At 37.3% G+C, this 22,326-nt stretch overlaps 1 protein-coding gene across 10 annotated transcripts in view; it reads right to left on the reverse strand.

The window, feature by feature from the left end:
* The window catches only part of spri (Src homology 2 domain-containing protein sprint), a 488,442-nt gene that overhangs the window by 180,125 nt on the left and 285,991 nt on the right, over positions 1-22,326 (reverse strand). For all 10 annotated transcript variants that reach the window (XM_090400600.1, XM_090400599.1, XM_090400601.1 and 7 more), the window contains 3 exons: positions 20,431-20,625; positions 13,853-14,040; positions 9,750-9,841 (listed from right to left, as the gene is read on the reverse strand). In XM_090400600.1, coding sequence (XP_090256726.1) covers positions 9,750-9,841; positions 13,853-14,040; positions 20,431-20,625 — 475 coding nt within the window. The remainder of the gene's footprint in view (positions 1-9,749; positions 9,842-13,852; positions 14,041-20,430; positions 20,626-22,326) is intronic.

Below are 22,326 nucleotides of genomic sequence, written 5' to 3' on the forward strand. Positions count from 1 at the left end.
CCAGCAGACTTTGTGACTTTGGTTTTCATCATTAGGATTAGCTGAGAAAAGGATATGACTTGATAATGCACTGGCTCGCTGTCTCTTGTAAGTAATGTCCCTCATGTGTTCTCCCATACGCAATTCGACAGATTTGTCTGTCTGTCTGCTCAAAATGTCAAACTGACTTGCTCTTCTGGTAAACTCAAAATATCGATATATAGAAAGCCCACACATTCCAACAGATATCTACATAGTCAGTCCCATCACTTCCCTTCTCATAAGCTTGGTTCTCTTCTGGATGACTCAAATGAACTGCTTACAGAAATAAACCATTTCAAAACTTCTTTCGAAGTTAATGGATATTCTAAGAGAATCATTGAAAGATTCCTTCTTAATCCTCCTAGACATCACTCAGAAGAAATAAATAGATTCAAAGGCAATATATCTATTCCTTACATAAGTACAGTTTCACATAAATTAGCAAAAGTTCTAAGAAAATACAATATCAGAACCTTGTTCACTCCGCTTCCAAAGATCCGTTTCTTAATAAGCAATCCAAAACCTTGTCACCATCAACTCAAATACCCTGGTGTATATAAAATATTGTGTGACTGTGATATTCCTTATTTTGGGCAGACAGACAAATCTGTCGAATTGCATACGGAAGAACACATGAGGGACATTACTTACAAGAGACAGCGAGCCAGTGCATTATCAAGTCATATCCTTTTCTTGGCTAATCCTAATGATGAAAACCAAAGTCACAAAGTCTGCTGGGAAAAATCTACTAACATCTTCCTTCCCAATGATGAACTAGAGAGAAAAATCGTGGAATCAATCTAGAGAAATCATCTTCAATCCTGTTCATCTAAATAATAACTTAAGCCACAACCTCCCAGATTGTCATTCAGCTGTAATCATATACTGGCGTTAACGAGATGCTACTAGCACACACTTTCCCAACAATACAACTAATGAAAGAACAGCTTTAAATACAACCACAACGATTTAGTGTCAATTATGTATAGAGACTCTCTATGATGTTCATAGGTTTTTTAATCTTCAGTGTTTTAGTGTTTTTTCTTTCTTTTATAATGTCACCTGATGAAGGCTGTTACAAGCCAAAACTAGTCGTGTTTTTATATTAAAGCCTTTTTACTTAAATCTCGGTTCTAGTCATTCAATTCTTTATAAAAATATGTATATTAACCGAGTTAATGATCATTCTTTCACATATATATATATATGCACATTTTATCTGAACTAATTCAGAAGATGAGGTGTTTCAGTTACTGAATACACATGTATTTTGAAAATAACTCCACTTTTCCTACATAGGAAAGATATGTTGTACGCTGTTATCGTTAACAGAGCTAATTTAAGATGAAAGATCATAGGTGCACTTTTGAGTAATTATATTAAAGAAAATAATAAAATTATGTAAATGCTATCATAATGATGTTAATCGGCTTTAGCTAAATTGCCATCTGCAGTTGCAATACTAGTCTTTATCTTTTGCTCCAATGCTAGTATTTCAGATGAAGAAATTCATCTCTCACCTAATAACAATTACAAACATTCATGCCTATTGAGAGTTTTGAATCCACAGCTCACTGATGGGAAAGGATACGTTATCTAGTAGGTTGATCATCATCATAGTTTATTTACAATTTGTAAATAGGGAAACAAACTAAATAAATAGGAATAAGAAAAAGTTAATAATTATATGTAGTTTTCCAGGTGTCTGCGCGGTTAGCCGAGTGGTACGAGCTTCGCAACCATATGCCTGGGAAAGGAGTGTCTTGCATTCAATTCTCGTCACTGTCGTGAGGAGCAAAGGCTCTTTCTCAGACATTGCCAAGTTAGCCGGTCTTGGGCATGGACTGCAGGGTTTTTCTCCCATTTATCTGGGGTTTTTTCCTCCCGTAAAGCAGGCAAACTAGTCTTAAGAACACAACGCTTCACAGACAATTACACATGGTTTAGTGTAGGAGTAACAACCCCACCTCGTAGTTGAGTTGTGAAACCCAGAAATGGGAGGCCAGTTCCCTACATGTGGCTGTGGTGCCAAAGAAAAAGAAGAAGTTTTCCAGGCATCTCTGTTTTGAGCCAGTTGAATTATTTCTCATGGAGAGAAAGTGAGTATCTCTGCTAATAAGACATTAATATACTGCCAGAATTGTTTAGTTGGTCTTCCTCTCCATCTTTGTCCATTTGACAGGCCTTTAAAAATAAGATGTCAAATTATGAAGGAGGAGGATGTCTCAGCAAGCCAATCAAGTTGATGTCTGCATTGGATTTAAATCAAGGGTTTTTGGTTTGCCTTTTCTAAAATACTGGAATTACAAATATGATCCTTCCAAGGGTAACCGAGTAACAGTCTTAAGCAGGTTGTATTAAAACTATTAATGTTGCTTTTTGGATGGAACTGTCCCATGTTTCTCCACGATACAAGAAGATAGCTTGAGAGGTTGCTTTGTAAAGTCTAATTTTAGTTTCCAAGGTAATGAGGAGCAATTTCAATATATTTCTTAGATTCCTGTGTTGATTGAGAGTTCATATTTTCTTAATAATATGTCATTTACACTATTATTTATATTTGAGCCTAAGTATTGGAAGTCATCTACTTTTTTTTTCCCTGAAGTTGGTTGTATTCGCAATGATGGAACTATGTACTATATTTGTGTTCCAATAACTATTCAGCTTTGAAATGTTGGGTCACGTGACCGTGACGACACCGCAATGCACTTTCCGTGACGACACCGCAATGCACTTTCTTACTATTATTATATTAATAGTAATTTATATCTCATCTTCTTTATACCTGCTTTTACCTTGTGGTGTCAAGGATTTATTAATCATCAGACCTCAAACTGTTCACAGGATAAGGTAGTCAGCCCTATGCCCCAGTGTATCCTATGTCCTGTAGTGTTGAGTTCTCAAGGCCGGTTTGTAGGGTTTTTCCCCCAGTTTTATCCTGGGGTTTTGTAGGACTGCGGGGACACCCAACAGTGCGTGTTGCGATGTCCCCACAGTCAGTTGACCGAACATTATTTCAAAACCGAATAGAAATACTACATGAGTTCAGTGCCAAATATCAAAACAATAAAAGTTTCGGTGGATCCAAGCTCATCTTCTTTATACCCGCTTTTACCTTCCGGTGTCGAGGGTTTGTTAATCATCGAACCTCAAATGTACACAGGATAAGGTGGTCAAGCTCTACGCCACGGTGTATCCTATGTCCTGTAGTGTTGAGTTCTCAAGGCCGGTTTGCCTGCTTTGCAGGATGAAAAACTCCGGGTAAACTGGAGAAAAAACCCTACTGTTCATGCCCAAGAGTGGCTAACATGGCTATGGCTGAGGAAGATCCTTCAGCTCCACACATCACCGATGGGAATCCAACCTAGGACACTCCTTCCGGAGGCATATGGTTGCGAAGCGCACAGCCTCTAGGCTAACCGTGTGGACAGTAATTTATATTATTATCATTTCGACTCGCTCTACTATTCTTTGGTGGTTCGCCGTATGCTATAGGCTCATCGCCACCTTGGCCTTGCGTATGCTCCTCTCATAGGTCGCTCCATCGACGAGAGAAAAGTCTCAATCTCCTCCATCCTACTAGAGGATCTCTCCTCAAAATGCGCTTGATCTGCCGAAACTAATATAAAAATTTTTTATATTCGGCATGAAACTCTTGTACTTTCTCTATTAGGCTTTGAAATAACGTTGGATTAAATATCCACTTAATTTAAAATAATTTTTCATAGCCGAAGTGAAGCCTTTATTTCAATAATCCTTCGTGCCTTTTGTGATATGATATCTTTTGGCATCATATCACAAAATTCAACCTGGGTATATTTACATCTGGGTCTACCTATCCACTGATGAGATCTCAACAAAGGTTGAAACCGGTCTGAGTAGTGACTCCTCCCCCCCATGATGTATAGCATCGTACATGTCTGCAAGGAGATGTGCTTTACATTATGGGAAATACTAAGGAAAGTGATCAGTGCATACTCCACCTTTACCACGAGCTGTTCCTTTCATGAAAGGTTTGCTTGTGCTTGGATTTGCTGAAACTTTTATAGTTTCTCTATTCGGCTTTGAAATAATGTTGGATTCAACATTATTTCAAAGGCAGATGATACATACCTAATTGGAGAAAATGCAAAGACGATGTTAGAACAGCATTCTTCAAACATTCTGCTGAAACACTAGTATTACAAATCAACCAGGATAAAACCAAATTTTAAGAGTATATAAAAACCACAATCAAATGGAGAAATGATCAGTTTACTATCAATTTACCACTCTTATGTGTCAAATGGGATGGCAGTGCATGTACTATACTTTGTTAACTACTGAAATAAAAAAATAAAGACAAGAAAATAAAGTTGTTTCACAATATATTATTATGTACTGTCGTTTATCATAGCAATTTAACTCAGAGCAGTTTTCTACTTATGTCTTGTTCTTCTTGAGTATTCTGCAATTGAGCAGGTTCTTCCCTTGCACTCTCTTCAGTTCTGAGCCTTCTCTTTTAAGATTGTGTACCTGTCTATATTCAGCATGTCATCTAGCATTGTTTTCCTTACTCTTCCTCTGGGTGTTCTCCCTTCAATTGCATCTCTGATGATTCCATTCCCTCTCAAAATATGTCTGATCCAATTTCCCTTTCTTCTTTTTATCCTCTTTAACAGACTTCTTTCTTCTTCTACTCTTTTTAAGACCTCTTCATTAGTCATTTTATCTGTCCATTTGATTTTTTCCATCCTTCTCCAAATCCACATATCTCGAAGCATTCCAAAATCTTAATTTCTTCTTTCTTCAATGTCCAAGTTTCAGCTGCATAGAGGGCAACACTCCACACATAACATTTTATTAGTCTTTTCTTTAGGTTTCTATCCATTTTACTTCTGAATAAATTCCATTTTCTATTAAAGGCATATCTTCCCATCGCTATTCTTGCTTTTATGTCACTTTTACATCTTCCATCACTGCTAATAACACTTCTTAGATATTTAAATGTTTTTACTTGATTCAATATTTCCCCATTTATACTGATATCCATATTTGCCTCTTTCTTTGCTATTTTCATTACCTTTGTTTTTCTGATGTTAATTTTCATTCCATAATTTTTTTATTATTATTATTGTTCCGGGCAACTCCAAGGAGTCGACAGACTCATCGAGGGAGGCCCTAACATCATGTCAAGAACAACTATTCGACATTCACACAGTATCTATCATACCTTGCCTTGAACTCATTCACAGTCGTAGCACCCACAACAGACTCTGGCAGCTTATTCCACTCATTCACCACTCTCCATGTAAAAAACCTAGCTCTAACACCCTTGTCAACCACGCTCTTGCCCAGCTTCCATTCATGGCCCCAAGTCCTCCCACCACCAATCATATTTTCAAAAATATCTTCTGGATCAATCTTGTAGAAACCCTTCAGTAATTTGAATGTCTCAATCATATCACCCCTCCTTCGCCTATCGACCAATTTCTGCAACCCACAAATCTTCAACCTATTCTCATAAGGTTCATTCCACAGACCTGCTATCATATTGGTCACTCGTCTCTGGATCCTCTCCACTTCCTCCCCATCACGAAGAAACCTTGGTGCCCATAACTGGGCACAGTAGTCCAGATGGGGTCTTATCAAGGCTCGATACAGAGGAACAACAACTTGTTTGTCTCTGCATGTTAAAGTATTTTTCAGAAGCCAAGTGATTTGGTGAGCTGTTTTAGTCACTTTTGCAATGTGCCCCCTAAACTTCAATTCCCTATCCACCAACACTCCCAAATCCATGGTCTCATCAATCTCCTGGAGTATGGTTCCACCAATGCGATATACTGCTGCTATTCTTTTCACCCCAAAGTGCATAACCTTACACTTTGGCACATTAAATTGACATCCATTTTTCCTAGCCCAGTCCTCCGAACTATCCAAATCATCCTGTAAAATTTTGACATCCTGTGCACTCATAATTTCTCTACCCAACATTGCATCATCAGCAAACAAGTGAACACTTCCTCTCAAATCCTTTCCTATATCATTGATGAACAAATTGAAAAGCAGTGGTGCAAGAACAGAGCCCTGTGGCACTCCACTAGTCACAAGCCGTCTTTTAGACTCCACTCCTGAATAAACCACTCTCTGGTATCTCTCCTTCAACCACCCTCCTATCCATCTCACCAACCCTATATCTATACCCATCTGCTCCAGTTTACTGATTAGGGTTCTATGTGGTATCCTATCAAAAGCCTTGGCAAGGTCCAGTAGTATTACTGTAAACCCATTACCCCTATCCAGTTCAGCCGTCACTGTGTTATAAAATGTGAGCAAGTTACTGAGGCATGATCTACCCTTCACAAAACCATGTTGTCCCCCATACAATATCCCATTTTCATCTATCCAATCCTGTATTCTTTTCTTCACTAATTTCTCTAAGACCTTGACAATGATTCCTGATATGCTAATCAGTCGGTAATTTACAACAGCAGTCTTGGAAGTACCTTTATGCAGTGGAATTATTTACCCCTCTTTCCACCCCCTCGGGACTAACCCAGACCCGAGACTCAAATTAAATAAAATGGTCAAGGGTACTGACAATTCTTTAACTGCTTCTCGTACAACACGAGCTAGTATACCATCCAATCCCACAGATGTAGTGATATTGAGGTTATGCAATAGACTACTCACCTCCACTTCATTCACCACAATTCCCGTATAATCTACTGGTGCATTCGTTTCTGCAATGTTACCACCTGGATGATATATTCTTGCAAAGTGCTCACTCAGTAACTCAACTATATCAACTGATTCAATTACCTCCCTACCATCAGCATTCTTTAAAATCATTCTGCCATGTACATTTTTCCATTTACTTGCCACATATCTAAAAAACTGTTTAGGATTCTCTTTAGCCTGCAAAGCCAATGTTCTTTCGTAATCCTTTTTTGCTTTTCTTACCACACTCATTACCCTTCTGGCCTGCACTTTATACCGTTCGTGTGCCTGCCGGTCACCTTTCTCCTTAAATTCCCTCCATAGTTGTTTCTTTTTTTTGCAGCTCAAGCTTAATGGTGTTATTCATCCATTTAACCCCTAGTTGATTTATTATTCAGACTCTAGGTATACAGTCAGCCACTGCTTCATGCAAACACTTCTTAACTACCTCCCATGCACTATCGACTTCTAGTCCTTGCTGTTGTACATGCCATGGAACTGAACCAACCAAACTCCTAAGCTTGTCATACTTTCCAGCCCGATAATTCCACATGAACCCTGTCTTAATTGAAAATTCTACACCTTTAGCCACCTCCCAAGTCAAGACCCTATGATCACTCTCACCGATTGGTGGCAATGTGGTCATATTTGTTACAGCCAAATCCTCAGATGTAATTACTAGGTCAAGCACTCTCTGACCTCTAGTATTTTCCATTACATGCTGTCGCAGATAATTATCCCTTAATAACTATCCGCATAAAATCCAATTCCTTCCTCCCGTGTGTCCTCTCCTCACTCCAATCAATGCGACCATAGTTGAAATCTCCCATAATAATCACCCTCCTTCCACTCATTTCTTCTATTTGCTTGTGCATACTGTCACCACCATCTTTTCCATCACCTGGTCTATAGCAGCACCCAATTGTATATTTAGTTCTGTTAGCCACAATCTCACACCAAATGGCCTCAAATGTGCTCTTTTCTCTATCCTGCAATTCAACTTCTATTCTCCTTGGATCAGCTATCATCAACAATACTCCTCCCCCCATTTTATTCTCCCGGTCATTCCTGAACACACTATACCCATCACATTCAATCCCACTAGCTATATCATCTACAGTCAGCCATGATTCACTAATACCAATAACTTGTGGTCTGGAAGTGCCAACCATGGCCAAAAACTCTTCTTTCTTGTTCCTAATACTTCTAGCATTAGTGTACATGAATTTAAGACCCCCATTAGCCCCAACCCTACCTTGATGCCTTATATTAACTATCCCACTCTGATTTGTTGTCCTTATTTCCTCGGGCATATTATACTCCTTCATACATCCAACTGCCTCTCTAAGGACTGAATATCTACTCCCCCCCCCCACTTTTAATAAATCTAGAGTCCCTGAATTTGCACATCCAGCAACACTTTCTCAAGTCTTCTAACACCGTAACCATTCAAATGTAAGCAATCCATCTTATATAGATCATACATAACCCACGCATAAAGTCATTCGCAATTATGGCCCTCCTTTTAAACATTTCACTGTCATACCATGGCAAAAGACTAATCATTCTAACACTCTCACTCTTTTCTTTTGCTACCTCAAACAATTCATTCAGGTCTTCTATCATTTCCATTTTGTCTCCTTTCAAATCATTCGTACCTGCCACAACAATCATTTCTTTCACCCTTTCCTTTTGCTCTCTAATAGACTCAGTTACATCCTTTATGGTCGCACCAGGTTGGTACGATTTTGTCAAATCCTCTACTATCACACCTTGTACTAACGAGTCTCCATACAGCACTCTATCCTTCATTTTGTTCATGTTCACACTCATACGTCTATTTTTCCAGTCATACTTTTTATTATTGGCTGGTTCATTCAGACGACTTTTGCTCATACGCTCTAGCTGCTGTTTTGCCCTTTGTATCGCACCATTCAACAACGCGATCTCACTCATTACGTCTATCTCATCTTTTTTATTCTCAGTAAAACCATTAATACTATCATTCACACTTTCTACATTCACACTCTTGCAATTCTCTGGTACAACCTTGGTGTTTCTTGTCATATCCCTATTTTCTTCATTCTGAAGTTTGACAAAAATATCACACTCATGATCCGAAATACTCTTCAATTTCTCATTCTCCCTACATTTTCTGCACACATTCAATTATCATCTAACCACACTCCGACCGCACTTCGCAAAGCGTACATTTCGCAGCTAGTACACTGAATCATCTCTTTTATACTACCGTTCTTTGATAAAGATGGCGAATCATCATTACTGGCTGCCATTTTCCTTCGTACTGAAGCCATACTTACTTGCAATGTATTTTATCAAATTATAACACACCAAAAACATACAAAAAGATGCACTAAGAGACACAAGGCAAACAAAACTAAGCAATATTAAATAAATTTATCAACAATAACTGAAAATAATACTTATCTTATCCGGAGCTTTCATGAACACTACACGCTACGAATCCTTCTAGCGGTGACAGCCCCAATAAAATTGATACATTGATACAGGATTCCAATAATCTGTTCAATAGTTGTTGTAGTCTTGTTTCAGTATTTGATAATAATGCCTTGTCATCTGCTTATCTTATTGCAAATATCTGTCTACCTCCAATCTTTATTCCTTCTTCCGAAAGTGCTGAAGCACTTCTACAAACAAACTTAAACTGGAATGACTGTCTATCCGCTGCCAAGATTTGGAAGAGTCTCATCCACATAAATGGCAAGCAATAGAACCCCCTCTTTTTTAAAATTCCCATTTCATTTAAATATAAATTATGTTATTTATCTAATTTTATTGGATAAACATTAACATACTGCCATATATATAAAATTTAAAGACATCTAAAATGAAAGAATTTAATCTGCAAGGCTAAGAATAATTTCAAGTATGGTGCATGGTTAAAAAAGGCAGAACTTCATACTAAAACAACTCATATTTAAGATTTTATATTTGATGATGAAGAACTACTGGTTATCCTTTGAATATCAAAATACATGATTAATTACCTTGTCCTAAAAGAGCCAAGGAAGACAGTTCTTGTCTAGAGCCTGCTTGAGCAAGAGGGCGAGGCAATGCTAACTGGACTGGAAGTTCATCACTAAAATGAAATAAATATTAAAAATATAAGAAACAGTTAAAAATGGCAACTTATTTTAGTACTTAAATTTATAAAAAGTTTCCATCCAAGTCATCAGCTTTCTTTTAATATAAAAATAATTGGAGAAGATTTATATGAAATACCTGCCATTACTATTTATTTCTTTAAACAATGTGGTCCGAAGTTATCATTCATCTGAAGTTATCAGATAAGTTATCACTCAAACTCTAACAGGATACTCATTCACCATGCAAAAAAATCTCCCTTCCACTTCCTTATTCACAGTACCTTCATACAGGGTACTGTTCCAGGGACAGCTGGTCATGACTGCCTTCCACCTATTACCCTATATAATATCTCCTCTATATCTACCCTAATAGACTCCTCTCCCCAACTTTGGCATCTAAATCATACTGCTTCTTTTTCTCCTATCAGCCAGGCTTTGCAGCACACATGTGCTTAATCAGTCCTTACACCCAACATTTCAAAGTAGAATCTCTGTACACATTCTCTCCCTCTCTCATCTTTACATGTCGCCCAGATATCCAGGGGACCAGACTGTGGAAGGAAATCCAGACATGATCTGATTAGTGCATTATACAATGACATTATCACCTCCTTATTCCTACTTGTGTCCTTTACATTATGGCATCAATTTTTCTGAATAATATCATGAATTTGAAATGTGGCTCCTGAACACCTCCCTACAATTACAATACACCTCATTCCACCTCCTCTAGCAAAATGTAATTTTGCTAGAGGAGGTGAAATGAGGTGAAATATACTGCTGAAATATACTGAGGTGAAATATACTGCTGCTAATCTTTTCACCCCAAAATGCATAACCTTACATTTTGTTACATTAAACTGACAGAAGATGATATAATTAGGGATTGCATGTGAGGAGTATAGTGTGTTCAAGAGTGACAGGGAGAATAAAATGGAGGGAGGAGTGTTATTGATGATAGTTGATGAGCTACAGCCAAGGAGAATAGAAGTGGAACTGCAGGATAGAGAAAAGAGCACATTTGAGGCTATTTGGTGTGAGATTGAACCTAGTCGAACAAAATATACAGTTGGGTGCTGCTATAGACCAGATGATGGAATAGATGGTGGAGATAGTATGCATAAGCAAATAGAAGAAATGAGTGGAATGAGGGTAATTATTATGGGAGATTTCAACTATCGTAACATTGATCGGAAGAAGGAGAGGACATACGGAAGGAAGGAATTGGATTTTATGCGATTATTAAGGGATAACTATCTGCGACAGCATGTAATGGAAAATACTAGGGGTCAAAGAGTGCTTGACCTAGTAATTGCATCTGAGAATTTGGCTGTAACGAATATGACCACATTGCCACCAACTGGTGAGAGTGATCGTAGGGCCTTGACTTGGGAGGTGGCTAAAGGTGTGGAATTATCGGGCTGGTAAGTATGACAAGCTTAGGAGTTTGATTGGTTCAGTGCCATCACATGTAAAACTGCAAGGGCTAGATGTTGATAGTGCATGGGAGGCAGTTAAGAAGTCTTTGCATGAGGCAATGGCTGACTGCATACCTAGAGTCTGAATAATAAATCAAGTTGGGGTTAAATGGATGAATAACACCAATAAGCTTGAGTTGCAAAAAAAGAAACAACTATGGAGGGAATTTAAGGAGAAAGGTGACCTGCAGGCACATAAACGGTATAAAGCGCAGGCCAGAAAGGTAACGAGTGTGGTAAGAAAAGCAAAAACGGATTATGAAAGCTAAGGAGAATTCCAAACAGTTTTTTCGATATGTTGCAAGTAAGAGAAAAAATGTATATGGCAGAATGATTTTAAAGAATGCCGATGGTAGGGAGGTAACCGAATGAGTTGATTTAGTTGAATTACTGAGCGAGCACTTTGCAAGAGTATATCATCCAGGTGGTGACATTGCAAGAATGAATGAACCAATAGATTACACGGGAATTGTGATGAATGAAGTGAAGGTGAATAGTATATACAAAACCTCAATGTCAATACATCTGTGGGATTGGATGGTATACCAGCTCGTGTCGTACATGAAGTGGCTAAAGAATTGTCAGTGCCCTTGATCATTTTGTTTAATTTGTGTCTCGGGTCTGGGTTTGTCACGAGGGGGTGAAAAGAGGGGAAAATAGTTCCACTGCATAAAGGAGGTTCCAAGACTGCTGTTGTAATTTACCGACCAATTAGCATATCAGGAATCGCTGTCAAAGTCTGGGAGAAATTAGTCAAGAGAAAAAATACAGGATTGGATAGATGAAAATGGGATACTGTATGGGGGACAACATGGTTTTGTGAAGGGTAGATTATGCCTCAGTAACTTGCTAATTTTTATAATACTGTGACGGCTGAACTGGATAAGGGTAATGGGTTTACAGTGATTCTACTGGATCTTGCTAAGGCCTTTGACAGGATACCACATGGGATTCTAATCAGTAAACTGTAGCATATGGGGATGGATATAAGGTTGATGAGATGGATAGGAGGGTGGTTGATGGAGAGATATCAGAGAGTGGTTTATTCAGGAGTAGAGTCCAAACGACGGCCTGTGACTAGTGGTGTGCAGCAGGGTTCATGTTCTTGGTCCACTTCTTTTCAATTTGTATATGAACAATATAGGAAAGGATCTGAGAGGAAGTGTTCACTTGTTTGCTGATGATACAAAGTTCGGTAGAGCAATAGTGAGTGCACAGGATGTCAAAATTTTGCAAGATGATTTGGATAGTTTGGACGACTGGGCTAAAGAAAATGGACGTCAATTTAATGTGGCAAAGTGTAAATTTTGGGGTGAAAAGATTAGCAGCAGTATATCACATTGGTGGAACACTGTACTCCAGGAGATTGATGAGGCCAGGGATTTGAGAGTGTTCGTGGATAGGGAGTTGAAGTTTAGGGGGGAACATTGCAAAATTGGCTAAATCAGCTCATCAAATCACTTGGCTTCTGAAAAATACTTTAACAAGCAGAGACAAACAAGTTATTGTTCCTCTGTATCGAGCCTTGATAAGACCCCATCTAGACTACTGTGCCGAGATATGAGCTCAAGGGTTTCTTCGTGATGGGGAGGAAGTGGAAAGGATCCAGAGACGAGTGACCAAGATGATAGCAGGTCTATGGAATGAACCTTATGGGAACAAGTTGAAGATTTGTGGGTTGCAGAAATTGGTTGATAGGCAGAAAAGGGGTGATATGATTGAGACATTCAAATTACTAAAGGGTTTCTATAAGATTAATTCAGAAGATATTTTTGAGAATAGGACTGGTGTTGAGAGGACTAGGTGCCATACATGGAAGCTGGGCAATAGTGTGGTTAGCAAGGGTGTTAGAGCTATGTTTTTTACTTGGAGAGTGGTGAATGAGTGGAATAAGCAGCCAGAGTCTGTTGTGGATGACATGACTGTGAATGAGTTCAAGGCGAGGTATGATAGGTACTATGTGAATGTCGAATAGTTATTCTTGACATGATGTTAGGGCCTCCCTCGATGAGTCTGTTGACTCCCTGGAGTTGCCTGTAATAATAATAATACTCCTGGTTAGAATATTCATGCTCACCAGCCACCTAAAAAAAACAGCTTTCCAAGTATTTATTTAATCTCAATGAATCTTGTTCTGTTAGCTATTGAAATATTCCCCCCACGTGCCCCCTTCTGTTCAGCAGAGGTCAGGATAGAGTTGGTCAACTGTAGTTTAACTAGTGTTCCTTTATATGCATACATTTCATCTGGAATATACATACTTCAGATGAAACAAGTAATTAAGTATTGTTTAGCTTAAAGGATTACTCTAATGAAATAATAACACGCATAATGTCTTATGTTATACATAGGCATGAAATGCTATTAAAATGAAAGCAGAATAATTTATTCAATATTATAAATTAGACAGGAATGATAGAATACAATGCCCAATCCTGCTCAATCTGAACACGGGTTATATTTAATTTTATATCTGAAAAAAAAAAAGTTAATTTAATCAGAGAACTATAATACTTTATAACTTACCAGCACTGACAGTAATGTGCTACTAACATCGGAATAGCATGAAAATTATTATCTGATCCTTCCAACCTTAGTTTCCCTTCTCCAACAGTTTCTATCAAATAATGCTCAACATAGGGTCCTTTATTTTCAGGTAACCTCACTGACAATGCCATAGTATTGGGCTTACTGGACTGCCTTACAATGAAGTTCTATTAATAGAAATAAAAATAAAAACAGAAAACCACGTATCCAAATTAGTGACACATATACAAAAATTACAAAAATATAACAAGGAAAAAGTTTCATCTTTAAGTAGAACAGTCATGTGGGTGGTACTCTAATCCATTATATCTTAACTTGTATAAAAAACATTATTTCAATCTTGGTCTTGTTTAAATGCACAAAAATGATTAAAATTTGTTATTACCTAAGGATATAAAAATTATTAACTTAGTATAATAAAAGCAGACATGAAATATCATGTATTATCCTATCCAAGCTTAAGTAAAGTAGGTCTACTAAAACTCTCACAAATACACAATAACAGGATATCATATATTTATAATCATTCATGTGTCTAGTTTAGTGAATTAGTTTATATATTATAGGATTGAATAAATACAAGACACAATTCTTGTTGATCCTAAAAAAACAGCTGAAGTAAATACAGTAATTATTTAGGCAGTCTCAACTGTCGTGGTTTTAAGTGTTCTGTTTATCCTGCATTCTCCTCCCTGCCCTAAATATTCTAGCTTCTGACTCTGTATTTATAAACGCTCACAGAAAACTATTTTCTCAAGATACCAAACTCTGAATCCATTCAAATGCATACTATCAACTAAATACAAGTCTTTCATCCATCAAACTCGCTCCACACATCCATGAACTCTGCACCATTTCTCTTGAACAGAATATGCACTGACTCATTTGCAATTTGGCCCTTCTCAGCTAATCCGTATCATACCATGGCAGTAAACTCACAATCTTTACTCTGTCACTCTTCTTATTTAGTTGTATCAGCAATTCTTTCATATCTTCTAATATACTATACTTGTTACCTGTCAGATTATTAGTACTTTTCAAAATAATCATCCTTCACTTTACCTCTCTATATCCTAACAGCTTGATGGCAAGGGGAAGTTGATGCAATTGAAAGATGAAGATTGAAATGCAGATATCACCACTGGAGATTTAGCTAATAAATAACAGATTAATTTTGAAAAGACAGTTCAAGGAAACCAAGTGATAATGTGAATCTATTCATGAAGTACTATCACAGCATCCTGTATACCCTTCAGGATGCACATTAAAAATTTGATGATGATACATAAAGCTTGTTATAAAGATTATGAATAACTGATTGGCAGTACATAATTATTCTGTATACATACATAAAATTGAAGTATGCAAATAGGAAAAAAGTGCCAGTTAGGGAGTAACTACACAAATCCATTTTTAAAATACATAAATGGCATTCGTTTTCACAAGGATTTTTTCACAAACTGGTATATAATAACTGTTTATTTTCTCAAATTGATATTAAATTAATGACCAAATAAAATTTACTGATAAAATTATGAATAAAATAACCACTTATCTAGAAGAAAAGGAAAGAATAAAGTAAATGTTTATTTGGTATAAAATTTTTTCGGGAAGAAAATCTTGTTCTTTTGTCTTGTCATGACTGTTATGCGATCCTATTCTTCTGCAGTGCATCAGCAGTTTTGCTTTTGAGTGAGCAACTATACATCTATCCTCCAGAATCAAAGAATGATGTAGCACATCTGTCCTTGATTTTCCTGGATTATGTTACAGACTTAGTTGATCTGGTGTAGATGTATCATGCTTAGGTGTAAACATGTCTGAAAGCATTAAGTTTCTTGTGGTGGTGGTGGTGGTGGTGTGTGTGTGTGGGGGGGGGTGTATCTAAAGAAAGTATCTTCCTCCACACCTCATTTCAGACTTTCTTTGCTACTGTACATTCTGAGTTCCACTATTCCAATGTGATATTCTGGGTACTGAGATTGTGGCAATTAGTACTATACACACTGTAATGTGGTTCAATGCTTCAATGATAGGGAAGGATCCAACTGCTGGCAAGGAGCAGAAGAAATTCATTCAGTTTGATCTATTTTCCCATGGGATATCGATGATGGAATTGCCTATGTAAGATAGTAGATATGGAAAGAAAATGACCACAACCACAGATATGATTTTCCACTTCCTACTCAAACAGTGGGAAGGGAAGAGATTGAAAACAAGCTGACAGCAGTGAATGTTTATGTTGAGCATATAAAAGAAAGTGTTACTTTCTTTTATATGCTCAACGAAAAAAACAAAAGTAATACAAAGAAAGTGTTACTTTCATTGTTTAGTAGGAAAAGATTGATGTTGACCATGCACACTCAACAACCTTGCTTCTGATGCTAGTTTGTGCACTATCCCCAAAATACCATGGCTATTTAAGGTGCACTATCCCCAAAATCCCTCACTACAAATATAGGGAATATCAAATTCAGCACAATATCATCATAGCAACCCTAGGATACATCTGTACCATGTGGTAAGCAGATGCAACATACTGTAATAAGTGGTCTGCTGAGAGGTGAATGGCAACTCTCTATGCAAGCACTAATTTGGACTTATTCAAATAAGCTAGATTGCTCACAATTCCAAAATGGGCAGGTTCATTCCTTATCTTGTCCTTATATGATATTACAAGGTAGGCTTCTCACCAGATTTCAACTTCTCACCTCTTGCAGATAAAAGTAAACTACATATGATTTCAAGAGAGTCTTGATATCATTAAGATATCAGAATCTATTTGGTTTCTCATTTTTTTGAGGTTTGGCTTTTGTTGATCTTGGATTTTATCTTATTTGGGGAATCGTAGTTGGCCAGAGTCCATCTTTTCCTAACCAGGAAAAATATTCAGGATATTGTCAAATTCAATGCCATCTAGGATAATGTATACAGTGCTTGGAAAGAAGTCAACAGACACCATAGTGTGAGGAACAAACAGCCATGGCACCCACCTTAATAAGATGTAGGACCTCCTTTTGCTGCAATGACCTGCAGCAATCATATCAGACATTCTTTCCACAAACATGTGGAAAGAATGTCTGAAATGATATGATCTGATATGCAATAGTGATCAAAGGGAATTTTGGACCATTCTTCCTCTAGGCATATAATGAGGGCCTACACTGTTGTGGCATGGATGCCTATTGACCTCACCCAATGCTCCAGTTCATCCCATTGATGTTCGATAGGGTTGAGAACAGGGCTCTGTGGAGACCAGCCAAGTGTGGTGATGTTCATGTCCATAAACCATGCAGTTATAGCAGCAGCCTTATGGCATGGTGCATTGTCTTGCTGAAAGAGACAATGGTCAGTTCTGTAGAAATGCCACAAAGTAAGAAGCACTGCATTGTTCAGAATGTTTAGATATCTCTCAGAGTTCAATGTTCATGGCACTACAAACAGAAGTCCTAGGCCAAACCAGGAAAAACAGGACTATACCATCACACTGAAACCTCTGAATTTCGTAGTTAGGGTTATGCACTCTGGTAAGAGATGTAACATACTACAGCTTTTCAGGCTTCCACATCCTACTGTACACACTCTTTGCACCACTGAAGAGAATGCTTCATGTTGGTTTGGGTAATGTGGGGCTCACATTTTGCAATCCTACCATAGAAACCCATGTTGTGAGCCTCGGTTCTAAATGTTTTTGTGCTGATTCATGTTCCAGTCGATTCCCAGAACTCTGCATTGAACATGTCAGCCGACAAATAGCAATTTTTACATATTATCCTTCATAGAACCCTACAGTCATGTTCAGTGAGCGTGGTGGGTCACCCACTGTGGGTAGCACTTGCAGTTGTCTCCCTGAACTTCCATCACAGTATGGTATTACTAATTGTTGACCTGGGAGGCCCAATTTGTAAACAATTTGCTAAACAGATAGGTCTGCAGCATGGTACCCTATCACAACACCTCTTTAAAACTCCAATTCCCTTGTAGCAGCCACTTCACCTGGACACAGTAACACTGACTTGGGAGCATCATATTTCTCCAATTTATACTGGTTACAAACACGACTCATTATATGGCATGATGCACCTTGCCCATAGTGGTATCTTTGACTTCTTTACAAGCAGTGTATTTTAATAACATACTTCCTCTGAACCAAATCAACATATAAAAGAATACCCCAGTGGATATAAAAGGTATTCATTTCATCTATTAATGGTTGACTCTGGAGGCACCTCCTTGTATTTCTTGATGATTTTTTACAATACGATGTTATTTAGTGGTAGCATTTTTGGTATACTTTCATGAGTGTGATGAGATGATACTCTTTTTTTTTTTTTTTTTTAATCCACTCTAGTAAGTAACAGATTTAATTACAGCATTAAGGGATGATGTAATTGTGAGAAGATAGGACACTTATACATGTTAATATTCTATTAGATACTCTTCTTATTATTACCTTCTGAGTGTGAGAGGATTTTCATTAGATGTTGTTGCCTTATGATGGGAACGTTCTACTCTGTCTCAATCTTTTGAATCTCTTTTTCATCAATCCACCTCTAAAATGTTTGGAAGTATGACGGATGTTTTCCCTCGCAATTAGAGCATCTGGGTGTTTTGCATTTTATCTTTATTTTCATACTCTTTAATGCCACCTCAGGCATAGATGGCAGAGGCATGACAGGGAGTGTATGCATGATTGCATTTCTAGCATTTGAAGGAGCACAAGGGATTTGGAATATAGAATCTGACATGGCAGATAACTAGTTTTTACTGATGCTAAGGTTTCACAGTATTAAATGCAAGGATGATATCCCTATACAAGAGATGCTTCTTTTGTGAGAGAAGTTACTGTTTGTTATAGGTATTCTCCCAACAAATGTTGCTCTGAATGTTCAAGAAGCTGTTTTTACTAGATTATCTCCTGAATAAAGTTTTTTTTTTTCCCTTTACTAATTTTGGAGATCCTGCTAGCTCTTCTGAATAAAGACCGACTTTTTCCCAGTTGGAAGTTCCACTGTTGCATATAAGATTAAAAAAAAAGATTTTTTAGGTTCTCTCTTTTTGTGTGTGTGTGTGTGTTTCAATATATTCTGAACAGGGTTAGGCGGCTGGTTGAATGTCCTTTTAAACATCAAAACTCAAAGAAGATAAGGATTCAGTTGCAGAGCTCAACACCTACCATTAAACCACACATACAGAAAGAAACCAACTATCTGACAAGCAAAGCACTGTGAAGTGGAATATCAGGGCCACCCCAGACAAACACCACAGGAAGCCTCAGCCCCTGTACCTGCTGGCCCATAGGGAAAAGGGTTACTGAAATATCAATGATCCTTGTGGGTAAGCCCATTAGATAACTGTTCCTGGCTAGGCCATCCAGGACCAACTATTGTGCTGAAGCACTGCGACCTTGGTTCCCTGCAATTAAATTAAACAGCAATGGTCCAGCTGGACAGACTTTGGAGAGGATTTTACAGTGGAGTAAAAATAAGAAGACAAAAGTGACATATTGTGTGTCACAGAGCTCTTCAGCTGGGCCACTGCTTATTTAATTTGTACATTAATGATGTAGGAACAATTTAATAGAGAATATTCAGTTGTTTGCAAGGGAAAGGCAATAATTAATAACAGTAATATACAGATTATTTTTATATCCGTGGAGTAATTACTCAGACAAATTATTACATGAGGTAACAAAACAACTGAAAAATGCATGCTTCAGAAATCCAAAATGTGGTAAGGCAGCAAATAGGAGTTGCTGTCTTACAGCTAAAGCAATTTCAACTGGGAATGATGAAAGATGATGGTAGTATACAAGTTTTATAGTGCCTTATTGCACAATTCAGATGACTGGTGAGAAACCTGAATCCCAAAATCCTTTTCTGAACAGTGTTTGCATAAACATTGTTCAGAAAAGACAACGAAAAATTGCAAATGAAAAACTATTGAAGAACAAGCAGATTTAAAAAAAACAGGGATCTCAAAGACCATCATACAGACTTGATAGTTGAAATTACAGCTAAAGCAATTAAGGCTATGAGGCCAGTGTATTATGTTTGCTAACTGCATTATAAAGGTTCCTATCTGCCAGCCAACAGGTAAATGTTGGCTGGCAGATAGGAACAGCAACATTTCTTGTGACAGCATTATTAAATAGCTAAGAAATTGTGGAAGCATAACAGGATATTACTATTTAAGTTCAGTTGATCTTGTAAAAGCAGATGTTCAGATACCAAGGGAAGAATTCAAAACACAAAATCTGTACAGCTTAAAAGGAAAACCTTATACAGAACATGAATAGCTTATAATTAAATTGCACATTGACAGAACTGAAGGATGTACAAGAAAGTATCTCATTAAATCATATATAAGAGGAGGTCGTAGCCTATTTCTATTACTAAAATATATGGGTCACATTAAGGAAGATGAAATAATGCTGATACTCAATAATTTAGTGTTCTTCACACAACATAAATGATGTTATTCTTCTTAATAAATAATTTTCTGAGTTTTCAAAATAATTTCCAGTTATAGTCACAAAAATTTAAGTATTTACTTACACCTATATCCTTTCCTTGTAATAAATGCACAGCTCCAGCTCTTCCAATACCTGGTAGGAACCAAATAGGATGAGTACGAATTAACCTTTCAAGGAGTCCAATGTCACATGGGGCAAAGCTGCTGCTGGTTCTACTGCTATCGCCATCTGAGGTCTCTTGCACAGAACTGACAGATGAACTACTAACCATAGTAGTCTGAAAATATTATTTACAATTAATTTATTCTAATAAAAAAATATAGCTTACTACAGAAGAATTTATGTTACTACAATTTGCTAGTTGATGAGCATCTCCATAAGGTTCAGAGACTTATCATAAGAGAACCCAATCTTACCATTATTCACACAACCTATTATACCTCTTTTTATAGTGCCCTATTGCAAAATTCAGATGACTGGTGAGAAACCTGAATCGCAAATTACTGGAGTATAGCCAGTGCCATAGCTAGAGATTTTGCTGCCCTGGGTTTGCCACCCCTCTCAATACATATCAAAAATACTACAAAAAGTCAAAACGACATATAGGGAAATAAATTAAAACACTATGTTTATTTTTGAAGTAAAACTTTAATTCCAACATTCTAAATGTTATTTTTCTTGCTTTTCCGTTAACAAAATCGTTGATGACATTGTCAAAGTCTATTTCATCACAAAGTTGCTGTTCTATAGACAATATGGCAAGATTTCTTAAACACAAAGTGCCGCCTGGGGTGGATCGCCCCCTCCACCCTCCCCTAGCTATGCCCCTGAGTATAGCTCTTGAACCAATTTCTCACACCCATACACATTCTTGGATACATTTCTGAACAGTGTTTATAATTCATAACTGCTTCCTAACATAACTCCCTCATAACTGCTTCTGAGTCCTTATACTCTTAACACATCTTCCAGAGTAATCCCCCCCCCCAACACACGTACACACAATTCTATCTTGTACAGTCATGTATTAAAAAATTTTCTATACATTAATTTTATAAAATCCCTTCATTAACTTATGTTTCCATCAAATCCCCATATATCACAATCATATTTCATGCCGTATAAATTTTCAGTCTCTCCTTATAGGGTGCATTCCATGGGCAGTCATCATTTCTCACTCACCACTGGTAAATTCCCACTACTAACACATCTCAAATTAAAGATGCCAAGAAATTATATTTTTGGTTTCATCCTTTATCCAAGTGTAAGCAAACAAAGTTTGTGCATGAAGTCACTTCACAACTGAGCTACTTGTATATAGAGACTAATAATTTCACATCAATTATCTTAGTATCCTATAATGCACCGCACATATTATCTTTACAGACATGTACAATGCTATGCAATATGGAAATACTAAGGCAAGTAATATGAAGTCATTAGCCTCTATATACGAGTTGCCCAGTCATGAAGTTACTTCACGTGCAAACTTTGTTTGCTTACATTTGGATAACGTATTAAACCAAGAATATAATTTCATGGTATCTTTAATTTATTAGGATATTAGAATGATCTGCTTCCACAATGATGCCTCTCAGGTCTTGCTGACCATCCTGTGGATGCCTGTCACAGAATCCATTGAAGGGGGATCAGAAAGTAGCTAACTCCACAGAAATAAATAAGTATGAAAAATATATCAAATATATTCTTGAATTTGCTTTATTTAGTATTAAAGACTAAGAACTAAAGATCCAGAAGTGATACCAAGGTTGAAGACTTCAACTGACCCTTCCCATAATGTATAGTGCTATGCATTATGGGAAGGGTCATTATGCATTATTGACCCTTCCCATAATGCATAGCACTATGCATGTCCATAAGGATATGTGCATTGCATTATGGGATACTAAGACGATGTGAAGTCATTAGCCTCTATATACAAGTAGCTCAGTCATGAAGTGACTTCAAATGCAAACTT

The sequence above is a fragment of the Typopeltis vanoorti genome, chromosome 11, assembly GCF_054136105.1.
Source record: "Typopeltis vanoorti isolate ZY-2024b chromosome 11, IOZ_Tvanoo_1.0, whole genome shotgun sequence".
Classification (NCBI taxonomy): Eukaryota; Metazoa; Arthropoda; class Arachnida; order Uropygi; family Thelyphonidae; genus Typopeltis; species Typopeltis vanoorti.